Here is a 19,352-nt window from a genome sequence, read left to right on the forward strand (position 1 = left end):
GACAGGGAGGAGATACAGGCAAATACAAGTAGGCCTAGTAGCAAATTAATAACAATAATAACTACAAAATCACTGCAAGCAGCGATAAGGTGGGACCAAGCAGCCGAAAGGCAATAAGCGATAAGAATAATATGCACAATAACTTCTACAGGCTCACAATGTAAGATAAAATCAGAAATCAATTAAGGCCTGCCAAAAATAACTTTATCGACAAAATCAACTGTGGAATTTGTCGACTATGATTTAAAATGATTGCGATGTTTTATCTTGTTCTATGTTTTAACTAATTTAGCTGGGGAACCCCTGGAAGTGGAACCCCCTCAAGGACCCCAGTGGTTCTCCAGACCGCACTTTGAGAACAATAAAATAACCAGTTTAGTTGGGGAAGAATGCTGCCCTCTAGTGATTGTTATTGGGACTACACCCTGCCTATGTCTGCATTCAATGTCCATATTCTCAAAACTGACAATACAAGTTGGAGGTTAATAATTTATGCTAAGTGAATTGCAGCCAGGGCTTTGTGGCAACTCTAGTAGCATAAATTAAGCTTTGACATAAATATATGCCACAGTTGAATTAAGGTTTCAATTGTCTTATAACCCTTTATTACAGATAAATGTATCCATATATCATTTATTGCAATATTGCCTGGGCAAGTACATATCCATCAAATTTACACAAATTATTCAAACGAATTGTGTAATAGCTACCTCCTAACTATTTGGCTCCATTTTCTCCTCTGTTTCAAAATCTAAATGTATTGTCTATCTGACATTAACATAGTACAGTGCTGCTGTTCTTTCATCTGTAAATGCACTTACCTTTCAAATATTTTAAGACTAACTCTCTAGTTCATGATTATAATACTAGACAATCTATCTCCATACACCCTTAAGCTGTACCACTCATAGACAGTTCTCCATTAAAGACAGAGGTACTTCTTTACTCTGGAATACACACACATAACTTTAAACATAGATTGAGGGCCAGCCTGATGAAACAACAAATGCACTCACAGAGTGTGAGTGCATTTGTTGTTTGTCATACCTTATGTGTATTTTGTTTGTCATGTGTATTTTGTTGTTTGTCATACCTTATGTTTGATTACTTTGTGTAACTTACTATTTATTAATTTAGGTGAGAACCATGTATAAGCCCTTTATGGGGTTTCTTTCTCACCTGCACTTATTTTCTCTTTAAATACCCTTTAGTACTGATTTTATTGTGCAAATAAAATTAAAAACTAAACTTTGAATAGGCACAACAATCAACAGTCATTGAATCAGTGCATGATTACATGTTCCTGTAAACAACTACTTATGTGGGTTACACAGTATTGATTAAATTTGGACCCAAATAAATAGTATTCAAGTACAAAACTATATTATTTTCCCTGGAGAGGGTTAATAAAGTGTCTTCATAACGTGTCTCAATCTTCAGAGCAATTAAATAACTTTAAAGACCTAAGAGCTTGGATTGCAGTTTTTAAGAGAGGGCTGAGTCAAGGGAAGTCATCGCAATTCTCTCTTAATTTGATGCGCGCCAAACTGAGACCTTCAAGCCAAATCTATTCTATGTCGCGAGAATGGCCAAGAATAGCCATCCATTCGTGCCATGGAACATACACAATTAACAGTCAATGGCCCGGTTTCTTGGTGTAAGAAGTGTCCTTTGCGAAACCGGGCAAATAACATTACCAGAAACACACAGACAGCAGTCTCCCTTCTCTTGTATTGAGAAATGTAGATTGTGTCAAAGGTAATGTCTCACTAGACACAGGATCTGACAAAAAAGTTTGACCCAATGGTCAAAAAAAGGTCAGCACTTGCGCAGGGGGAAGGTTACATATAGATAGTGCAGCTTTAACTAAATCAGTGTTCTACCTATTCTGAAGACAACATGGGAACTGGTAGCCTGACTCTTGAGTGAAACAAGTGGGAACTGGCACTTCAATAATTGGGTCTCATTAGTGCAGCCAGTGCTTTCATCACACATTACATAAACAAAATAAGAACGTCATGTTCTTATGTAAAAAATAATAATACGTTTTTCATATAATATATAGAACAAAATTATATATAATATATATTTTTTGTTGAAAATAAACTGTGCAAAGAAAACATCGGCACATCCACTTTGTTCAGATGCAGGTGCATGCAACTGAAGCGATCATGAACTAAAACAATTAAATAATTGTTAAGAGACACAGACACGGACAAGCCTTGCCACGTGTCTCTGTGCCTGCATATACGGGCACATCAATGACTTCTGGAATTTTCATCACATTTTAGCTATTTTGGAAAACATTTCACCTCTAATGACATGACAGAAACACGGACATTGGGTGAAAGTGGTTCGAAACTGTTTTTTTTTTAAATTAATTAAATTCATACTTTGTGCTATAGCTACAGGTCATCAGCCAGTCCCTCTGAGCAACAGGTAGAGTGCAGGCACAGTGAGAGCAGCGGCGGTGTAGCTAAACACCGCGTTATACAGCGTGTTCTGCCGGACCTGTTCCGTCAGCATCCTCTGGCTGCGTTCCAGTCTGTTCACCAGCTCCTCTTCAAAAGCCCGAGCCTCTATTCGCTCCTCCTCCGACCTCTCCTCCGGCCGTACCGCCAACGGCGGCGCCTCCTCGAGCCGCGGCTGCGTTTCCTCGCGTGTCCCAGGCTGTTGTTCCACGGCGACCACTGCTAGCTTCCCGCGGTCTTCCACGGTCTCCACCAGGCCTCTCACCGCCGTCAGCTGGCTCTCCACGCGGCCCACGCCCACCTAGTGTTAATTTTGACAGCAAATTTAAGTCGTGGTCTTTTGAGTACAATGTTATTTCGTTTTAGTCATATTTTAGTCATCTGGGCCTGGGCTGTGGCTCAGCAGTCCAGGCACCTTGGCTGGTAATCCAGTCTGGCAGTGTGCCGTGGGTTCGACTCCCGATCCCGACGGCCTTTACTGCATCTCACCCCACCATTTCCTGTCAGCCTAATGTGATTCAATCCCTCTACAAATAAATTAAATAAAGGTGAAAGCCACAAAAATATCTTTAAAAAAAATATATTTTTTTTAGTCATCTGAAAGGTTTTGGTTTTAGTCTGGTTTTAGTCAACGCAATATCACAAGATTTTAGTCGACTACATATACAGTTGATTTTGTCGATAAAATGTTATTTTGGCGGGCCTTTAATGCAATCATATAGGACTTTCTGTTTGGATGTATGGGCTGTCAAGGCTAGAAAGTGGTTTCTTTTGCCACTCAGTAGGCGTTCCCGCATAACTTCCGGGTATGATGAGGTCACGCGCTTACCCTCTATAGCCAATCTACAAGCGTGATGGCAGTGCGACACGTGAGCTTGTAGATCTGCTATTTTCAGAGCACGGTACCCGAGCACGAACCAAACATAAAATGTCTTTTAGTTCTACTGGATCTATTCTCCACTAGTGCCTCCCTAACATTTTAGTCTAGTTTCTATTTGTTGACAAAATTGCCAATATATTTAGTCCTAGTTTTAGTCATCGACGCTTAGTTTTTATGTTCGACGAGCATTTCTCATCAATAGTAGAACACGGCTCCCACCTCCAGCTCGTCCAGCCGCGGCCTCAGGGCCTCCACCAGTGTCTGAGTCCTCTGGGCGCCGGCCGCCAGCTCCTTCAACGCGTCCTCGTGGAAGGTGGTGGAGGGCTGTGGAAGACAAGGAAATGATAGTTGAGGATTTAAGCAATATTACACGAGAGGGTGTGCTTTATCATTAATGCACGCCTGCATTGCTGCAGGAACGAGCCGATAGGCGCAAGTTCTGTAAGCAGATTTGTGCCATGCCTATAGTAAAGAAGTGGCACAGACCTGGGGGATCAGGGGCGGGGGTGGAGTGGGCTCTCCACTTGTGCCGTCCTCCCCAGAGCCGTCCACCTCCCTCTGTGACGTCGTAGGCCTGTCCTCCAGGGCGTCCCGGAGGTTTCCGATGATGCCCCTCAGCTCCTCCTGCTGGGAGTGGTGGTTTCCCGCCTGAACGCGCAGAGCCTCCTGTAAGCTGACGGGACCTTTCTGGGCCTCCAGCAGCAAGGTCTTCAGCTCCTATAGGAGGACAGATGTGTCACAGTGTCTGCACAAAACCTCAAGTAGTTTATGTTTTATCGTAATTTAAAAAATCATTCACTGCCGGAGACGTCGTTGACGTCTTTTTTTACCCAATGGCGCTCCCTTCCTTGAGGTCTTTTGGGGTTTTTATTGATTCATAAAAACCCCAAAAGACCTCAAGGAAGGGAGCGCCATTGGGTAAAAAAAGACGTCAACGACGTCTCCGGCAGTGAATGATTTTTAATTTTTTTTAAATCAGAATAGCCTCTTTTATATTTACCGTATAGTAGCTTCAGTTATAGTACCGTATAGTAATTCAGTTACGTCACCATCAACAGCCAATAAGGGACCACCATTCTTACCCCGACACACACACACACACCCGATCACCAAACTTAGTTAAGTCATCAAGAATGGTGGTCCCCAATTGGACGGTGGACACCACCGACATACCCAGCCGATTACAGTACTTGCGCGCACTGCTTGCGCAAGTAATAAAATGACACAGATGCTTTCCCATTTTTAATGGGTTACATCCATTGAATAACAAATAATCAGAGAAATCCTTACTTGGAGACGAACACGGTTGATGTATGTCGACCCCATGACCCCTATCAGAGCTCCCAGAATGGAGCCGATGACGGACCAGTTCTTGGTCTGCTCGGCACGTGTCCTCTCCTTCTCGTGACTCTCCCTGACGCAGGCAGAGAACACGGCAAACTTTTCCCTCTCGACCTCCGACGCGTCGTCACAGGCCTTCTGCAGCAGGCGCTCCTCCTACGGTCCAATAGGGTACCACCATTCTTAATGTCAGTGGATTGGAATGGTGTGTTTTGTCTGGCGATAGCAGGCGAAGAGGCAATAGTCGAAATGGGGGACGGAGGAGCGTCGTTCAAAAACTTTGCTTTAACCTTTGCTTTTATGAAATATTCAAGACCATTTGGGTTTTACGGAAAATGCTCCTAAACATATTGCTAGTTTGACCACTTCAAATGCTCTAATGTTTAAAACAAATCACCAAAAATACTACCTTGTAATATCTACTAGCTTGTAGATATTTTGATTAACATATGCCATTTTGAATTAGTCCTATTTTAGTCATCTGAAATTGTTTAGTCTCAGTCTAGTCTTAGTTGACTAAATATAAAAATATTTTAGTCTTAGTCTTTTAGTTTTTTGTCAAATAAATAAATGTTTGGTTTGGATATGCAATACAGTCGAGTAAATAAATATAAAAAATATTTAGCAGTGTTTAACAACAACAATCCAAAAGAATGACATTGGTCGTGGCGACCAATGTCTACCAAGCTCGTAGCGCGCCACTCGAAAAATCGAAGAACGACTGACATAGAAACATAGCTTTTTCTGAAAACTGTCATGATATAGAAGACATTTTTAGAATCTGATCTCAGGTCAGAATGGGTTAATCCATGGACACACAGGGTTCAGTGAATGACTACAGATGAGAGGTTTTACCTGTCGTAGGCTATGCTCCTGTGTGACCAGCTCCACAAACGTAGCCTCCTCTCTGCCCACGCGGTCCAGCCTGTTCTTCACCTCCTTCAGCTTGACCCGCATGGCCTCCAGTCTGCCGTCTGCGTCCCGCACCACACCTCTGGATATCATGAAGGCTGCCTCTGCCTGAAGGACGGACGGACACACACAGAAAATATTTGTACTTCTTCCACCACTGATGGTTTGTCAATTCTGAGCATAGTTGACCGTTATGTATATCGTCGCTGTCGGGTCCAAAACTGAATTCAAAAGCACCAAAAGTAGCAGATGTACAAGCTCGAAGCGTGTAACTTCGCACCGCGTTTCGAGCTGGCAGATCTGCTAGTTTTGTGTGACGCTGAAGTATGATCAAGAATAGGGCGTTAATTTACGGGGAAAAAAACACAAAATGTTAAAATATGGGAGATAGGAGGTTTCTGCCTGACGACAGCAACGATGACTAACCTCTGCGACCTGTTTCTGTGCCAGTCGGACGTCAGTGATGCCCACAAAGTCCTCGTACCTCTCCCACCAGTAGTTGATGGATGCCCCTGCAGTCCGAGCTGACCGCTGCCCCCACTGTCTGCTCAACACACCTGCACGCTGCAGGAGGAGAACAACTGTTATTCAAACAAAAATAAAATACAGAAAAAGAAAGGGTGCTGTAAGTAAGTGTACAGCACTTTGGTCACTCTGATATCATCTCAATGATAATGTGATAATAGAATCTATCATCAGTCCAATAGTAGAATATCCAAATAAAAGCAATCAAAATCAGGGTCTAAGGGCCGATTCATACTCCTATTTTAGAGCCGAATAAAAGTCGGTTCGGTGCTGTAGAGCCTACAATGTGACGTCATTTGAGGTTCGGGGGGGCGGGTACCGTCCTAAAGTCGGCTCTTCGGTGCTACTGAAAATTTCTGACGCTCCGAAATCATTTCATCACTACAGCGCCGAAACAGAGGTAAAATAGGAGTATGAATCTGCCCAAAGTAGTAATATGAATCATAATCACCAAACTAAAAAGGTACAGTCGAATGTAATTTCCCTATTCAGAACAAATAGACCTGCAAGGCATCCCAGGCGCGCTCCTTCATTAACTCGGTTCCTCCCTTATCCTCTGGAGGGGTGGAGCTACCCTGTGAAGGGGGTGTGGTCTGAGGGTGAGCGCTGTAGGTCCGGCCAATAGGGGCTCTCCCTGACAGACATCCGGGAAGGGAGAAATGGTGCAGGCAGCAACTCCCATGGCTCCATGATGCAGGGATGTGAGCACCTCGGTACCTCGAATAACAACACACATCCACACATTAACAAGATGGGGTCTAAGAAGCCATGTGGCCAGAGTGCGCGGGGTCATCAATATAATTGATTCTTTATTCGGATCCCCATTAGCTTCCACAAAGTGGTCGCTAGTCTTCCTGGGGTCCACACAAAAATGTATACAATAAAAACAGATAATTGCTGCCTCCTGCATTATGTGCAAATTCAAAACAAACAAGTGGTATGCATGGGCCGTTGAGTGATATCCAACGAGCACTTCCAAACTCCAAACGCTTTGGAGATTGCAAAGTGTTTGTGTCATAAAAATCCACTGTAGACAATGTTATGAGCTACTTTCTGTCCTAGCAGGTGATTTTGTTTAAGTGTGTTGGTAGTTTGGAAGTGCTCGTTGGGGTACAGGCTTTAGTTCCGACATACTATTGGTCTGACTGTCATTAGACCGACAACCTACCTCAAACCCTAACCTAACCTAACCCTAACTGCAAGCACGGACCAACGCATGTTCGGGAGTGACGGATGATTTCCGCATGTCGGAACTTTGGTGTGTCGGATCTGCTTGTGCACCCCGGATAATTCAAGCTTTTCGTACAACTGCATTGTTGGTGAGTGTGATGTTTAATACAATCAGATAGGACTACCACCCTGCCATTAACTTATATGGCAAGATGGCTGCGGTGTGCATATGGTCAATTGAGCTAGAGATGGACCTTACCCAAATGGTATGGTTCCATTTGAACAGTTACACACCTGTTATGGTCATTCAGGGCTAGCTATTTTTCTGGTATTGTGCTGTCATTTTGTATTGCAAAAAATATCCACTTGGGCCAGACTGATGTCAGTGGTTCTCAACCTTTTCAGGCCATGACCGCCCAAATTATTCATATTTGAACTGGGGACCCCCAAAATAATCATATTTAATCTGGGGAGCCCCAAAAAGAATAAATTCAATTGATCAATGTTCAAGCTCAAATTATGTTGCACCGTGACACATCCTCACATGGTGAGCTTGTATAATTGGCTACTTTCACTAGTTTGTTTGGGTCCTGGGGACGTACACTTTGGGAACCTGTGCTGTAGATTGCTGAGGGTCAGTTGTCTGAATACAGTCCATATTTATTAGTTTAGTTTATTATTTTTGCGTGTTTTTGATTACCTATACAAGACATACCTCATTGGAGTAAAAACAATAGTTCAAGGAAGAACAATTAAACGTTAAATGATCTTCCTTTGGCGCACTACTGCATTAGAGTAGAGGCATCACAGGAAGCACCTAAAGATAGGGTGATAAAGATAATACAGTCAGTGAATTAAGTTTACAACCACTCAATCATTCATTTTAAACCCTATACTCTGTCGACCAGGGTTCCACTTTCACTTAGTTGTAACCAGAGTATATTTCTACCCGAGTGGAATAGTATGAGAATGACGACACTAGAGTTGACTCCCATTGTAACAACGGAATGAGGAAGTGCTCATTCTATCTCAACGGGATAGTTCCATAGATAGTTTCAATGTTTGGAACTATAGCCACACCCCCCCGCCCCCCCCCCCCCCCCCCCCCCTCCTATAGCCCTCTTTGCGGCGAGATCAAAGCGTGTCGCCACTCTTACTATTCCACTCGGATTTCTACATTGCAGTATTGATACTTTTACGATAAGTAAAACATGGGAGTACTTTTTCTGCCTGACAGTCAGTGACAGAGTTAGAGACGATAGCCTACGCAATCGCATATTTGTTCAGGGGTGAACTTGACTACTTCCCGTCGTAGTAGAATCTCATAGCACGTTGTGACAGACAGTATACTTTACTTACCACCTTAACCACAAATACATCTACGAGAGTCTAAATCTTCGTAGATGTATTTATGATGTCAGAATCGATAAATACATCTACGAGAGTCTAAATCTTCGTAGATGTATTTATGATGTCAGAATCGATAAATACATCTACGAGAGTCTAAATCTTAGGCTATTGATTGATTGATTGATTGAAATATTTATTAACAGTTTGTAGAATTTACAGTACATTTTAAGCACAAACTCAATACAAAGACTGTTAACTGTGAGTGGACGACCCAATTAAGCATTACACTTGTATCCAACATGTTAACAGAGTCATACCGGTTAATCTGTTATCTTCTTCACGGTTTTATACACGATACGGTTATGTATGCATACATGAGACTAAATGTAGAGTAAAGGTCCTGTCCAGCATTTTAACACATCCATCCATGAACAGTATTGTTGTCAGGAAACAACACGCCGGGAGGTACAGGTCCGCATGCGCACAAAATGACCTTCAGAATAAAAGCATTTTTTTACACCGTCAAAATAAAGGTGAATTACTTTGCACAAGCTCAGAATCATGACATACTGTATTAGCCCTGAAACATGACTGTCGTGAAGTACGAGCGTCATGTGAACCATCAACCATGGCTACATATACTGTATATAACTCTGTGGTTTAACTCCATTTACCATCATTCACCTTTCATGAGTCATGTCATGATTCATGACATGATTTTTTACAGAACAATAAAGTATATAGGCCTATAGGTCTACCGTAACCAGGCTACTACCGTATATGCCTGTTGATGAATGCTCACATAGGCCTTGTGGAATCTGATGGAACCACAATATAGATTAATATAGCACAAATAACTGTTTTAAACTAGTATAGTATAGTGCGACATTACATTGTCTCTCAGCTGGGCAAACATGTCCTTAGCACTGCAGCCAGGCGGAATCTCAGAATAGCCAGTGGCCACTATCTTGATGTCCACAAACAAATGGTTGGGTGTCGCTTGGTACATGTTAGGACACCCACTGTGCTCTTGTTGGGCTTCCTGTGACCACACACTTCATATGGACATGTTGACCACTTTAGACTTCAGGGGGGATGGGAAACCTAGGAAGAGGATTCCAATAGTCTGGCAGTAAAATAGCCTACTGAAAACTCAATGGTCTAGCTTTTTTATCTGTGTTTTCCTCATCATCATGAATCAATTATCAAATTAGATGATAGCTGATTTTTCTCTTTACTTTGCTTAAGTCATGGGAAACATGAGTTTCATCCAGGTTTCATCTGTCAAGGCTCCCCTGTCGCCATTGTTTTAATTTACAGGTATGTGCTGCCCTCTAGTGTTCCCAGTGCCCATTTATTCACAGTCAATGTACCTCTTGAGGAATAATGCTACTGACGTCTGTACTATTACATTGTGGGTTTGAGCTGACAGGCCCTTTGTGATGCATGTCAATCAATCAAGTGGTACCTTAATTCAAGTGGCAGCTAGATGCCAAAAAATATATATTACTGTATATTTATTTTTAGGGTCATGTGATCTACCTCCACAGCCTTTGTGATCTACTGGTAGATCATGATCTACCTTTTGGGCACCCCTGGGCTACAGTAGCCTATATAATAAGGTAATACCTAGTTACCTACTACCTAAATATATAGTTTGATATAATTATGATTGATTACAGCCTCACAATTTATGGTTGTGCAGATGCAATTTTATATTCTCTTTTTTTTTATCCTATTTTGTAACTATTTGATCCTCTCCTTAATTCAACTTTTGTGCACACCGTTGAGGTGGCTACAAGAGTTTTTCTGTTTCCATGGCCGTAGCCCGTAGTGTAGGTGCATGTGATAATAAAAAACTTTTCTTTTTCTAATTCTATTTTGCATTATTCAGTCATGATTCTGATAAATTTGAAATTGCTGTCTCTTTCAATTGATAGTAGTAGAGTAGATTTACATGTAGGGCAGGCCTACATACTGACATGATACTGACATGATGCTGACCATAAAACACAACTCTGACACAGTAAAATCCTCAGTGATAATATTACTCTGAAAGTGTACAAATAGAACCAAATTGAACCTGGGGGGGGGGGTTGTAACTGTACCATTTGTGTACTTAATGCAGCTGTGTCTGAGACACGATAACACTGTTGGATTATACAGTGTTCTAGAAATAATATAAAAGTCACTAATGGGGTGCTTTACATTAACATGGAGTTGTTCACCCAAGGGATATTCTTTTAAAGAAATTCACCCAAGGGATATTCTTTTAAAGAAAAAATAAGGGGTGGGGGGGGTAAATTGATGGAACGGATTACAGATGTGGTATGTGCTATTAAAACTGGGCCAAATCATAATGCGAGTACAAATGGCAAGCACCAAAGGGCAAGAACACCTTTTTCAACTATAGGCGGTTCTTATTCTTCAATTTTAGATTAGTCTTTCCAGGAATAGAAAGCAGTTTCTATCAGTTTGGATTCCCCATCAATAATGTCACTGGTAAGTGGATTTCTGTGTGGACTTACAGAGTAAGAAACATTGTACCATTTTATCACAAGCATTATTGAGGACCAATGATATGAAGATAGGTTGATAAGAAGTTGTCCTTTAAGTCAAACATACCCACCATTAGTTTAATTAGCAGCAGCTCTGTGAAAAGGGTCCACTAATTTCAGTGCTGAATATGTACTATCAAAGAGAACTTTAGGCACAACTGGAACTCATGTACAGTAGACATACAATTTTCTACTGTCATTTGTTTACAATAGACAACCTACAAAACTGTTTATTACAAAGTGATAGGCCTAGCTATACACCAACCATATAGAACAAATAAAATAGCATTGTGCCTTTATATGTCATAATTCCTAATACGTTCTTCAAATATTAGTATGTTAAGAGAAATTCAAAACTTTAGAAACGTAACGAAGCACGTAAAATGCATAACATTTTATTACGTTATGTTTCCCCATACAGAATATCAACAGACTGAAATCAAAACCAAACAAGGTGCACAAACACGTGTGCACAAATCTTCTTCAGCATTATCGGTCAATTCACAGAATAATACAGATTTGTATGAGACGGGAACAAAAAGCATAATTGAACATTATGTGAAATGTTTTACAGAGCGTTGCACCAAGTAGAAGTATACAGTAAGAGTGTCAGTGTAGTGATGGACAGCAATGAGATGGCAGATGGGCATAACTTTCCTGGAAGAGTTATCGCCTCACTGAGGCTGATCTACAAGCTCACAACGCATCACGCAATGTGTTGTGAGCTTGTAGATCAGCAATTTACAGTGTGCAACAAAATTGGTCTACCTTAACTTTCTACCTATGGTGCCACAGCGGATGGTGGATTAACAAAAGTCAATCAGTCAATCAGTCAATTTCTCTATTTTACTAAATAAATCTGCCTAATTTTATACAATAGAGTAGACCACCCAAAGAGCCAATTTACCCATCCTTATTTAACAGCAGCCTGCCATGAACATTGTGGGAAAAATAATACAAACAAAATAGTATAATAACAATCAACGTAACGGACAACACAAGTCATTTGCTGGACACTATCCCAAAGCACTAGAGATCTTTAGACTCTTCTTTCTTTTTTTAAAAAGTGGCTGGCCCCAGCCTGCCAGAATGATGAAACCCCTGTCCCCCGACTGTTTTAGTATCAACACTTAACCAGGATCAACTGAATGATGATTAACATTAATTACAAGATGTTCTAAAAATGTATAATAGGAAGGCATGGAAATGCTTATTTAGAGCATTTAATGGAAGGCAGGTTTGAAATATTACAGTAAACAAGTTTTGTAAGGGCCAAGAGTGATACAATGATGTGTTTAAGGTGTATCAATGATTGTGTGTCAATGATTTATTAATTTCAAAATAGCAAAGGGACAAAACCATATTGTCATCACCAGAGGTAGGTACAGTAAAGTTTTGGGTGTTCATTTAACTATGGAAGTACACATGGAAATAAGTGGAGCGTACACTTGATGGGTTCCATCAATACACACCGAATTAAATGAACAGCCTACTTCAGATCAGACTAAAACCAGGTAAGCCAACATAGACTGAATCAAATCTTCCAGGAACACTGGGCCAGCATTCACAAAAAAAAAAAAAACCCTGAACAATATAGCCAAATAATTGTGACACTCCAGACCTCACCACAATGGTTATCACAGACATATTGCATGTATAGTATACATAGTATAGTATAGTATTGTATACATTGTATGCATTTGCATGAAATGACTGCCAACCTTGACATTTCTTTTTACCATATTTTAGAACATTTCAAAGTCCTCATTTGTACAGTCCAGTAATTTCACACGTTCAATCAGTGTAATTTGGGCATGGCGCTGACAAGTCCAACAAAGCAAAACTTGTTTTTCTAAAACACAAAACAGCTTGCTATGCTAGGACTTGTTGTAACCAAAGAGCAATTTAGAGAACATCATGCTTTCTCTGGAGCATCGTTCTTTTCTTGCATGTATATTATTTTGAAGATAAGTATTAGTAACAATTGTACAAATCGATAGCACACAAGAAAGCATTCTTTACCATGATTCTGGCTACCCCAGGTGAGGCTGGTTCTGCTTTAACGAATACAGTTGAATGATTTATTCTTTGTTGCGTGCTGGTGACACACCCCCAAAACAAATCGATCTACAAGCTCACAACAGGTTATGGTAGGTGTGTGTGCTTGTAGATGGGCTATTCAGTTATTTCAGTATCAGTGTGGCACCAGTGCACAATAAAGAATAAATCAAGCCTTAATGTAAATAGGCATCAGTACAGTGAAAGTGTGTGTGATGAGTTGACTAGTGCTGTCAAAGGCTAAAAGAACATTCAAGTGGAAGTTGTTTGCATTTTTGGAGTCAATATTCATTTCCACATCAATATTACAATTCCATTGTAGGGGCATGAATGGACGCAGATTAGCAAGTGTATTGTCCATTTCTATTCTATTTGTTTATCATACCTCGGTCAGATGGTTAAAACTCAGTTTAACATGTACAACAACAATGTGTTATGCAACAAGAAATAAAGTAATGTTACCTATACATGAGTCCAATGAGTGTATTTGAGAAAAGGACAAAATGCAGATATAAAAACTGTTGTAAATAACTTTGGATATGGATTGACTGCAGGGAAGGTTTTGACTGAAGACGCTGGCATAAATACATCAAGTGCACCTCAGGTTAATGTAGTTCAAATCAACAATCACAAAAAACACATCTGTAAATGCTTCCCTCTCACTTGAATACTCCTTTGGATGATGTTAGGACTGAGATGTAGGGGGAAACGGAGGCAAAAGGCAAGACATAGAATGCTTTTTTTAGGCTCAACCGTTGGCTAAATAACTTGAGACAGATGGATGGATGAATGAACGGAGGGCTGTATTCAGATTTAAAAACAAAAACATACAGAAATAGAAGTAACATGTCAAACAATCTAGGTATGCAACTATAATTATCAGCTATTATTTAGTGAATGTTTTATTGAATTACCTTTTCAATTAATTAAATAATTGAGAACCTGTTCTTTTTTGGTGATCATTTCATTTATTTATATTTTTTAATCATCGATTAAATCCATTCGTTTGGTTAGCCATTGCAGCCCTAAAGCCAGTTTTTACAAGAACCGTTAAAATGTTGCCTCGAAATATTCAAAATAAGTTCACTGAGAGGAAAGTATTTTTCCCCCAGATAAAAAAGTTACTTTTACAGACACCTAAAAAAACGTGGAATGGTAAAATTGATCAAAGTGTACAATTGAAGGGATGAAGGGGGAAGGAGGGTGGAAATTCAGTTCCTGAGCTCCACCGGCCACTGTAGCTGATGCATTCCAAAAATACCTCCTCAGAAATGCAGTTTAGTGGCCAGTAGACCAAACAAACTAGTAACATACTAGTACTAAGGACATCTTACTGGTAAAAAAAATTCAAAACGTAAAAAGTTAACAGCATATGACTGGGAGCTGGCACCAATATTCCCCACCCTGGGTACCCACCCTACAGTACAATCATATCAAATAGGCTACAAAGCCTGATTTATACATGGTTGCACATTGGTGTCGCACACCAATAATTGCTGATCTACAAGCTCACAACTGGTGCACTGCGATGCATTGTGACGTGCGGTGAGCTTGAAAGATCTTCTGTTTTTGGTGTGTGACATGATGCACAGCCAAATTGAAATCAGGCGTAAGCATTCTATTGTTGTATATACACAAACAACTTGGTCTTACTCTTTATAATACAAAAAAAGGTAAACAAAAAAAAAGTACAAAGTACAAAGCCTATATATGAGACCACCTCAGATTTAGTGTTTTACGGTTTAAAGATACAAAAACAATGGTGTACTAGCAGTACAATACATTTATGAACATCCTCTCACCTTAGTGTTTTGATCACCAGCATTCAAAGGAAGACATTTCCCCCTCCAGATCACCATGGAAATGACAACCCAAACCGACACCAGAGAGAGAGAGGGAGGAGAGTGTAGTGTGATTGGCCATTTCTGTTTGTAAGATGACTCAGTAAAAATGTCAAAGAATAAAACAAAAACATGTCTTTGTTGATCTAGAAACATTTGTCGTCTGTGCAGAGGTTCCCAAGCTCTAGTCTCTTCTCAAGTCAGTTATGCATGAGGTTTCCGTGTCCATATTCGTATATGCATGTGTGTGACTATGTATATAATGCACTCCTACTGCGTACTAACACACATCAGTGCATAGTAATGATCAATAAAAATCAGTCAGCCAGTGTCGCTGACGATCACAATGACCATGTGTTCCTCGTCCAGGTTGCCTACAGTCCTTTTGGCCACCTGGAGGTACTGCTGGGAGAACTCTCCGGGAGGGAACGCGTACAGCATCGCCCCGGTCGCCCCCTCTTTCGTGGCGGGCAGACTGATGACCCCGGCCGCCTCTTTGTTCCTCAGGTAGGTCACAAGATGACGCAGCAAACGCACCTGGAGCCCAGGCTCTGGGGGCGGGGCCTGCCGGTCAATGGGACCCTGGAGGGCCAGGAGTATCGCATAGCTGCTGGGGCGGCCCTGCTTGATGCGGCGTGTCACCTCGTCGAGGCGCGTCTGGTCCATGCGGAGCCGCTGGGCGATCTTCAGCTGGTTGGGCTGGCCTTGTGGAGGCTTCAGGCTATCCCTCGCCATCATCGACTTGAAGAAGGCTGGGCCGCCTTCCAGCTGGTACAGGTCTGTGGGGAAGCTGCTGTTTTTCAGAGCAAAGAAGCCATGCCAGGACTTGGAGAGGTGCACCTGGGAAAATTCAGACAGGGTGGTGAGGGGGGAGGAGGAAGAGGAGGTGGTGCGAGGGTCTGTGTGCGCAGAGGGAGAGCCAGTGGCTGCTGTTGTGCTTTCACTGTTCCTATGGTGATGGTTGTTCAGGTGATCACCGGAGGATTTCTTGTGGTGGTGGTGATGGTGATGGTGGTGGCGACTGGACGGCGGGGCAGCAGAGTCATCTTCGTTGGCGGCAGACGATCGCAGGCCACTTCCGCCGCTGTCTGGTGAGTGGTCCCTGGGTTCTGTGGTGGAGTCGGGGGCTCTAACCCGCGCTCGATCCGGGCTGGCGTCAGGAGACACGGGACCCACCTTGTCAACTCTCACTTTTGCCCTCCCCCTCTCCTTCTCTCGGTCTCTTTCCCTCTCATCCGTCTGCCTGTCATTAGACAAACTCCTGCTCCGCCTCCTGTTCCTCCTCTCGTCCCTCTCCTTCAGCCAGCGCTCCCGGCTCCTACTGCGGCTCCTCGCTGTTCTGCTTCCTCTCCCAAAAGCCTCCACCACACTGCCCGCTGCCCTCCTATCAAGGCTACGAGTAGGGCTGCCCACTCCCCTCCTATCAAGGATACGAGTAGGGCTGCCCGCTGCCCTCCTATCAAGAATACGTGTAGGGCTGCCCGCTGCCCTCCTATCAAGAATACGAGTAGGGCTGCCCGCTGCCCTCCTGTCAAGGATACGTGTAGGGCTTCCCACTGCCCTCCTGTCAAGGATACGTGTAGGGCTGCCCGCTGCCCTCCTGTCAAGGATACGTGTAGGGCTTCCCACTGCCCTCCTGTCAAGGATACGTGTAGGGCTTCCCACTGCCCTCCTGTCAAGGATACGTGTAGGGCTGCCCACTGCCCTCCTGTCAAGGCTTCGAGTAGGGCTGCCCACTGCCCTCCTGTCAAGGCTTCGAGTAGGGCTGCCCACTGCCCTCCTGTCAAGGCTACGAGTAGGGCTGCCCACTGCCCTCCTCTCAAGGCTACGAGTAGGGCTGCCCACTGCCCTCCTCTCAAGGCTACGAGTAGGGCTGCCCACTGCCCTCCTCTCAAGGCTACGAGTAGGGCTGCCCACTGCCCTCCTCTCAAGGCTACGAGTAGGGCTGCCCACTGCCCTCCTCTCAAGGCTACGAGTAGGGCTGCCCACTGCCCTCCTCTCAAGGCTACGAGTAGGGCTGCCCAGTGTGCCCACTGCCCTCCTATCAAGGATACGAGTAGGGCTGCCCACTGCCCTCCTCTCAAGGCTACGAGTAGGGCTGCCAGGAAAGTCTCTCTCTAGCAGAGCCCTCTCTCTCTCCCTCGGTGAGAGGAGGCCGTGAGCAAGAGGTGACAGTCGATCCCTGACTCCCCTCAGCTCATGCTCCACGCTCCTGTGGCGGACAAAGCCCTCCCCAAGGAGCTCGTAGGGGTCGGGGAGGGGCACTGGTGGCTGGTAGCCTGCTGGAAATTGAATAGGAGGACGTACAGTAGCAGGGGTCTCCTCCACTTTAGCAAAGTCCACCCTCAGACGCCGCTCAGGTCCTCCCAAGGGAAAGCCCCTCATCTGGCTGCAGGCAGCCTGGGCAGCATCCAAACTTTCATACTGGATGTAAGCAAAAGTGTCCCCCTTGACATAATCGACATTTCGTATACTGCCAAATCGGTCAAACTCCCGTGCGAGGGCAGCGAGCGAGGTTCCTGGGCCAAGGCCACCCACCCAGAGCCGTGTGGTAGGGTTGGCCTTGCCATAGCCAATTTTCACCTGGTTGCCACCGATTATTAAACGGCCCTGCATGCCTACCTTGGCCCTAAGAGCCATGTCAAGATTCTGGTACTTCACAAAAGCGTACGCCCCGCCCTGGCCACGGACCGGGCGTTTTATCACCACATCTTCAATGATGCCATACTTTTCGAAACTCCTCCTAATCTCCGCCTCTGAAACATTATGTTCCAAATTTCCAATAAAAAGATTACTAGTTGCTCTATGGTCATCTTCAGGTTTTAGATCCTCTACTACCGGAATGGGAGGGAAGCCATAGGGTCTCCCCCTCTCATCGAGCATTCCATAATAATCCAAGATCCTCTCTCGCTCTCGACTGAGTCCCAAACTTTCCAAGGCATAATGTCTCGCTCTGATGTCTCTGATGTTACTGACCCCAGGCCCAGGGGGTGAGAGGGATCGTTGGCGGTAGGGGTAGGGTGCGTGCAGTGGCAAATAACCCACATCTGGCGGCGTCACACTTCGCTTCCTAACGTACATGGGTTCTACTTTGAGTTGACGGTCGCCCAGCACTAACCTAGAAGACTTCGCGTGTCTCGCTTCCTTGGCGTCCTCCGGATGGCGAAAATTCACATAGGCGATCCGCCCGAGCTCCGGGGTGTGCGACAATTTCACACTAACGTCGCCGAACTTTTTGAACTCGTGAAACAGCATGTCCTCGACGTCCTCGTCCGAAACCTGCGAGCCGAGGTTGTTGATGAGCAGCGTCTTGTATTCCAACGTGCCCGGTCTCGCGCCGGGGGGCTCTGCCGGGGTGGTCCGGAGCGGCGGTCGGCCGAGCAGACTGAGCTCATGCCGGTGTTGGAGCTCCAGGGCGGCAGCGCGCTCCTCTCGCAGCCCTCGGGGCTTCTCTCTCTCTCGGCTACGGCTCCGCCTGTGATACCCGCGGCTCTCCGCCAGCAGCAAGGCGAGCGGCGGCGGCGGCAGCAACTCCTCTCTCCGCGCACTCTCCCGCTCCCGTTCGCGGATCCTCTTGGCCAAAGCCCGGGACGGACTGCTGTCTCTCCCGGCCTGTCGTTTCATCTTCCAGTGATGATGATGATGGAGCCCAAACTTTTCACCGCCTGCACACGGAATCCGGTGCGGTCAGCCTATTCCACGGGCGTTAGCGAAACTAACCTCGCAGACCGGTGTTTCGGTTAAAGGAAGCTAGCGATTGAGACGCCGAACAACTGCATATATTCCGATATAAAAGCATAAAAGCATTTAAAAACATGCTAGCATCAAAGGATCTGCACCAACGCCGCCATCTTGGACAATAGGAATGTGCGCTTCCTCCCCACAGCCCCCAATGGGAGGATCTCTCACAAGAGCCTGCGCCATGACGCATTACGTCACGTATTCCCAGGCTCTGCCAAATCCCAAACAAACCATTCTGTAACTTTTTAGTTTGACTGTAAAATTGAATAATACAAATAATTCAGAACTGCCGTTAGAATGTATACAAGGGCACATCAAATTTATTTAAAGGGCACATCAAACCAGAAAAGCTGAGATGTAGGAAGAATGAGATGTAGGTGTATTTGAAAATGTGAAACCCTACAAAATCCCTTCCATTTAAATATTAATATGGTAGTATTTTTTATGATCCGTTATTCTTTCCCTGATGAAAAACACATATGAGGGCAGTATCATTCACCAGAAA

The 19,352-nt window shown here is 43.9% G+C and overlaps 2 protein-coding genes across 4 annotated transcripts; both read right to left on the reverse strand.

Moving 5' to 3' along the window:
- Positions 1-1,040: 1,040 nt before the first annotated feature.
- ccdc51 (coiled-coil domain containing 51) lies at positions 1,041-9,089 on the reverse strand. Of its 3 annotated transcripts, XR_014569654.1 has the most exons (10): positions 8,967-9,089; positions 8,015-8,116; positions 6,633-6,846; positions 6,031-6,168; positions 5,548-5,712; positions 4,642-4,848; positions 3,838-4,068; positions 3,571-3,675; positions 1,250-2,772; positions 1,041-1,174 (listed from the first exon to the last, which is right to left on the reverse strand). XR_014569654.1 is itself a non-coding variant. In XM_083771566.1 (9 exons), exons 2-9 carry the CDS (start codon positions 8,017-8,019, stop codon positions 2,416-2,418), a joined length of 1,422 nt encoding a protein of 473 aa, XP_083627692.1. In that variant the 5' UTR covers positions 8,020-8,116; positions 8,967-9,089; the 3' UTR covers positions 1,202-2,415. The 3 variants fall into 3 exon arrangements, 2 of the variants coding, with proteins under 2 accessions (XP_083627692.1, XP_083627693.1); XM_083771566.1 differs by lacking the exon at positions 1,041-1,174 and having other exon boundaries at positions 1,202-2,772; XM_083771567.1 differs by lacking the exons at positions 1,041-1,174; positions 4,642-4,848 and having other exon boundaries at positions 1,202-2,772.
- A 2,503-nt stretch (positions 9,090-11,592) lies between these two features.
- rbm15b (RNA binding motif protein 15B) lies at positions 11,593-18,948 on the reverse strand. The gene is made up of 2 exons (XM_083770554.1): positions 17,161-18,948; positions 11,593-16,482 (listed from the first exon to the last, which is right to left on the reverse strand). The coding sequence occupies exons 1-2, from the start codon at positions 18,728-18,730 to the stop codon at positions 15,428-15,430; spliced, it is 2,625 nt and encodes an 874-aa protein (XP_083626680.1). The 5' UTR covers positions 18,731-18,948; the 3' UTR covers positions 11,593-15,427.
- Positions 18,949-19,352: the final 404 nt, after the last annotated feature.

This window comes from Protomyctophum parallelum (genome assembly GCF_964188405.1).
Source record: "Protomyctophum parallelum genome assembly, chromosome: 8".
Taxonomy (NCBI): Eukaryota; Metazoa; Chordata; class Actinopteri; order Myctophiformes; family Myctophidae; genus Protomyctophum; species Protomyctophum parallelum.

What these genes read in the sequence shown, in the direction of transcription:
- ccdc51 (XM_083771566.1), bottom strand. An exon ending in GCGCCTGGGATGCCTTGCAG is followed by an intron (nt 6,169 to 6,632) that starts GTCTATTTGTTC and finishes CTCCTCCTGCAG; the next exon opens with CGTGCAGGTGTGTTGAGCAG. An exon ending in CCCCGCCCCTGATCCCCCAG is followed by an intron (nt 3,676 to 3,837) that starts GTCTGTGCCACT and finishes TGTCTTCCACAG; the next exon opens with CCCTCCACCACCTTCCACGA.
- rbm15b (XM_083770554.1), bottom strand. Translation starts at nt 18,730, where the DNA reads ATGAAACGACAGGCCGGGAGAGACAGCAGTCCGTCCCGGGCTTTGGCC. An exon ending in GGCAGTGGGCAGCCCTACTC is followed by an intron (nt 16,483 to 17,160) that starts GTATCCTTGATA and finishes ATAGGAGGGCAG; the next exon opens with CGGGCAGTGTGGTGGAGGCT.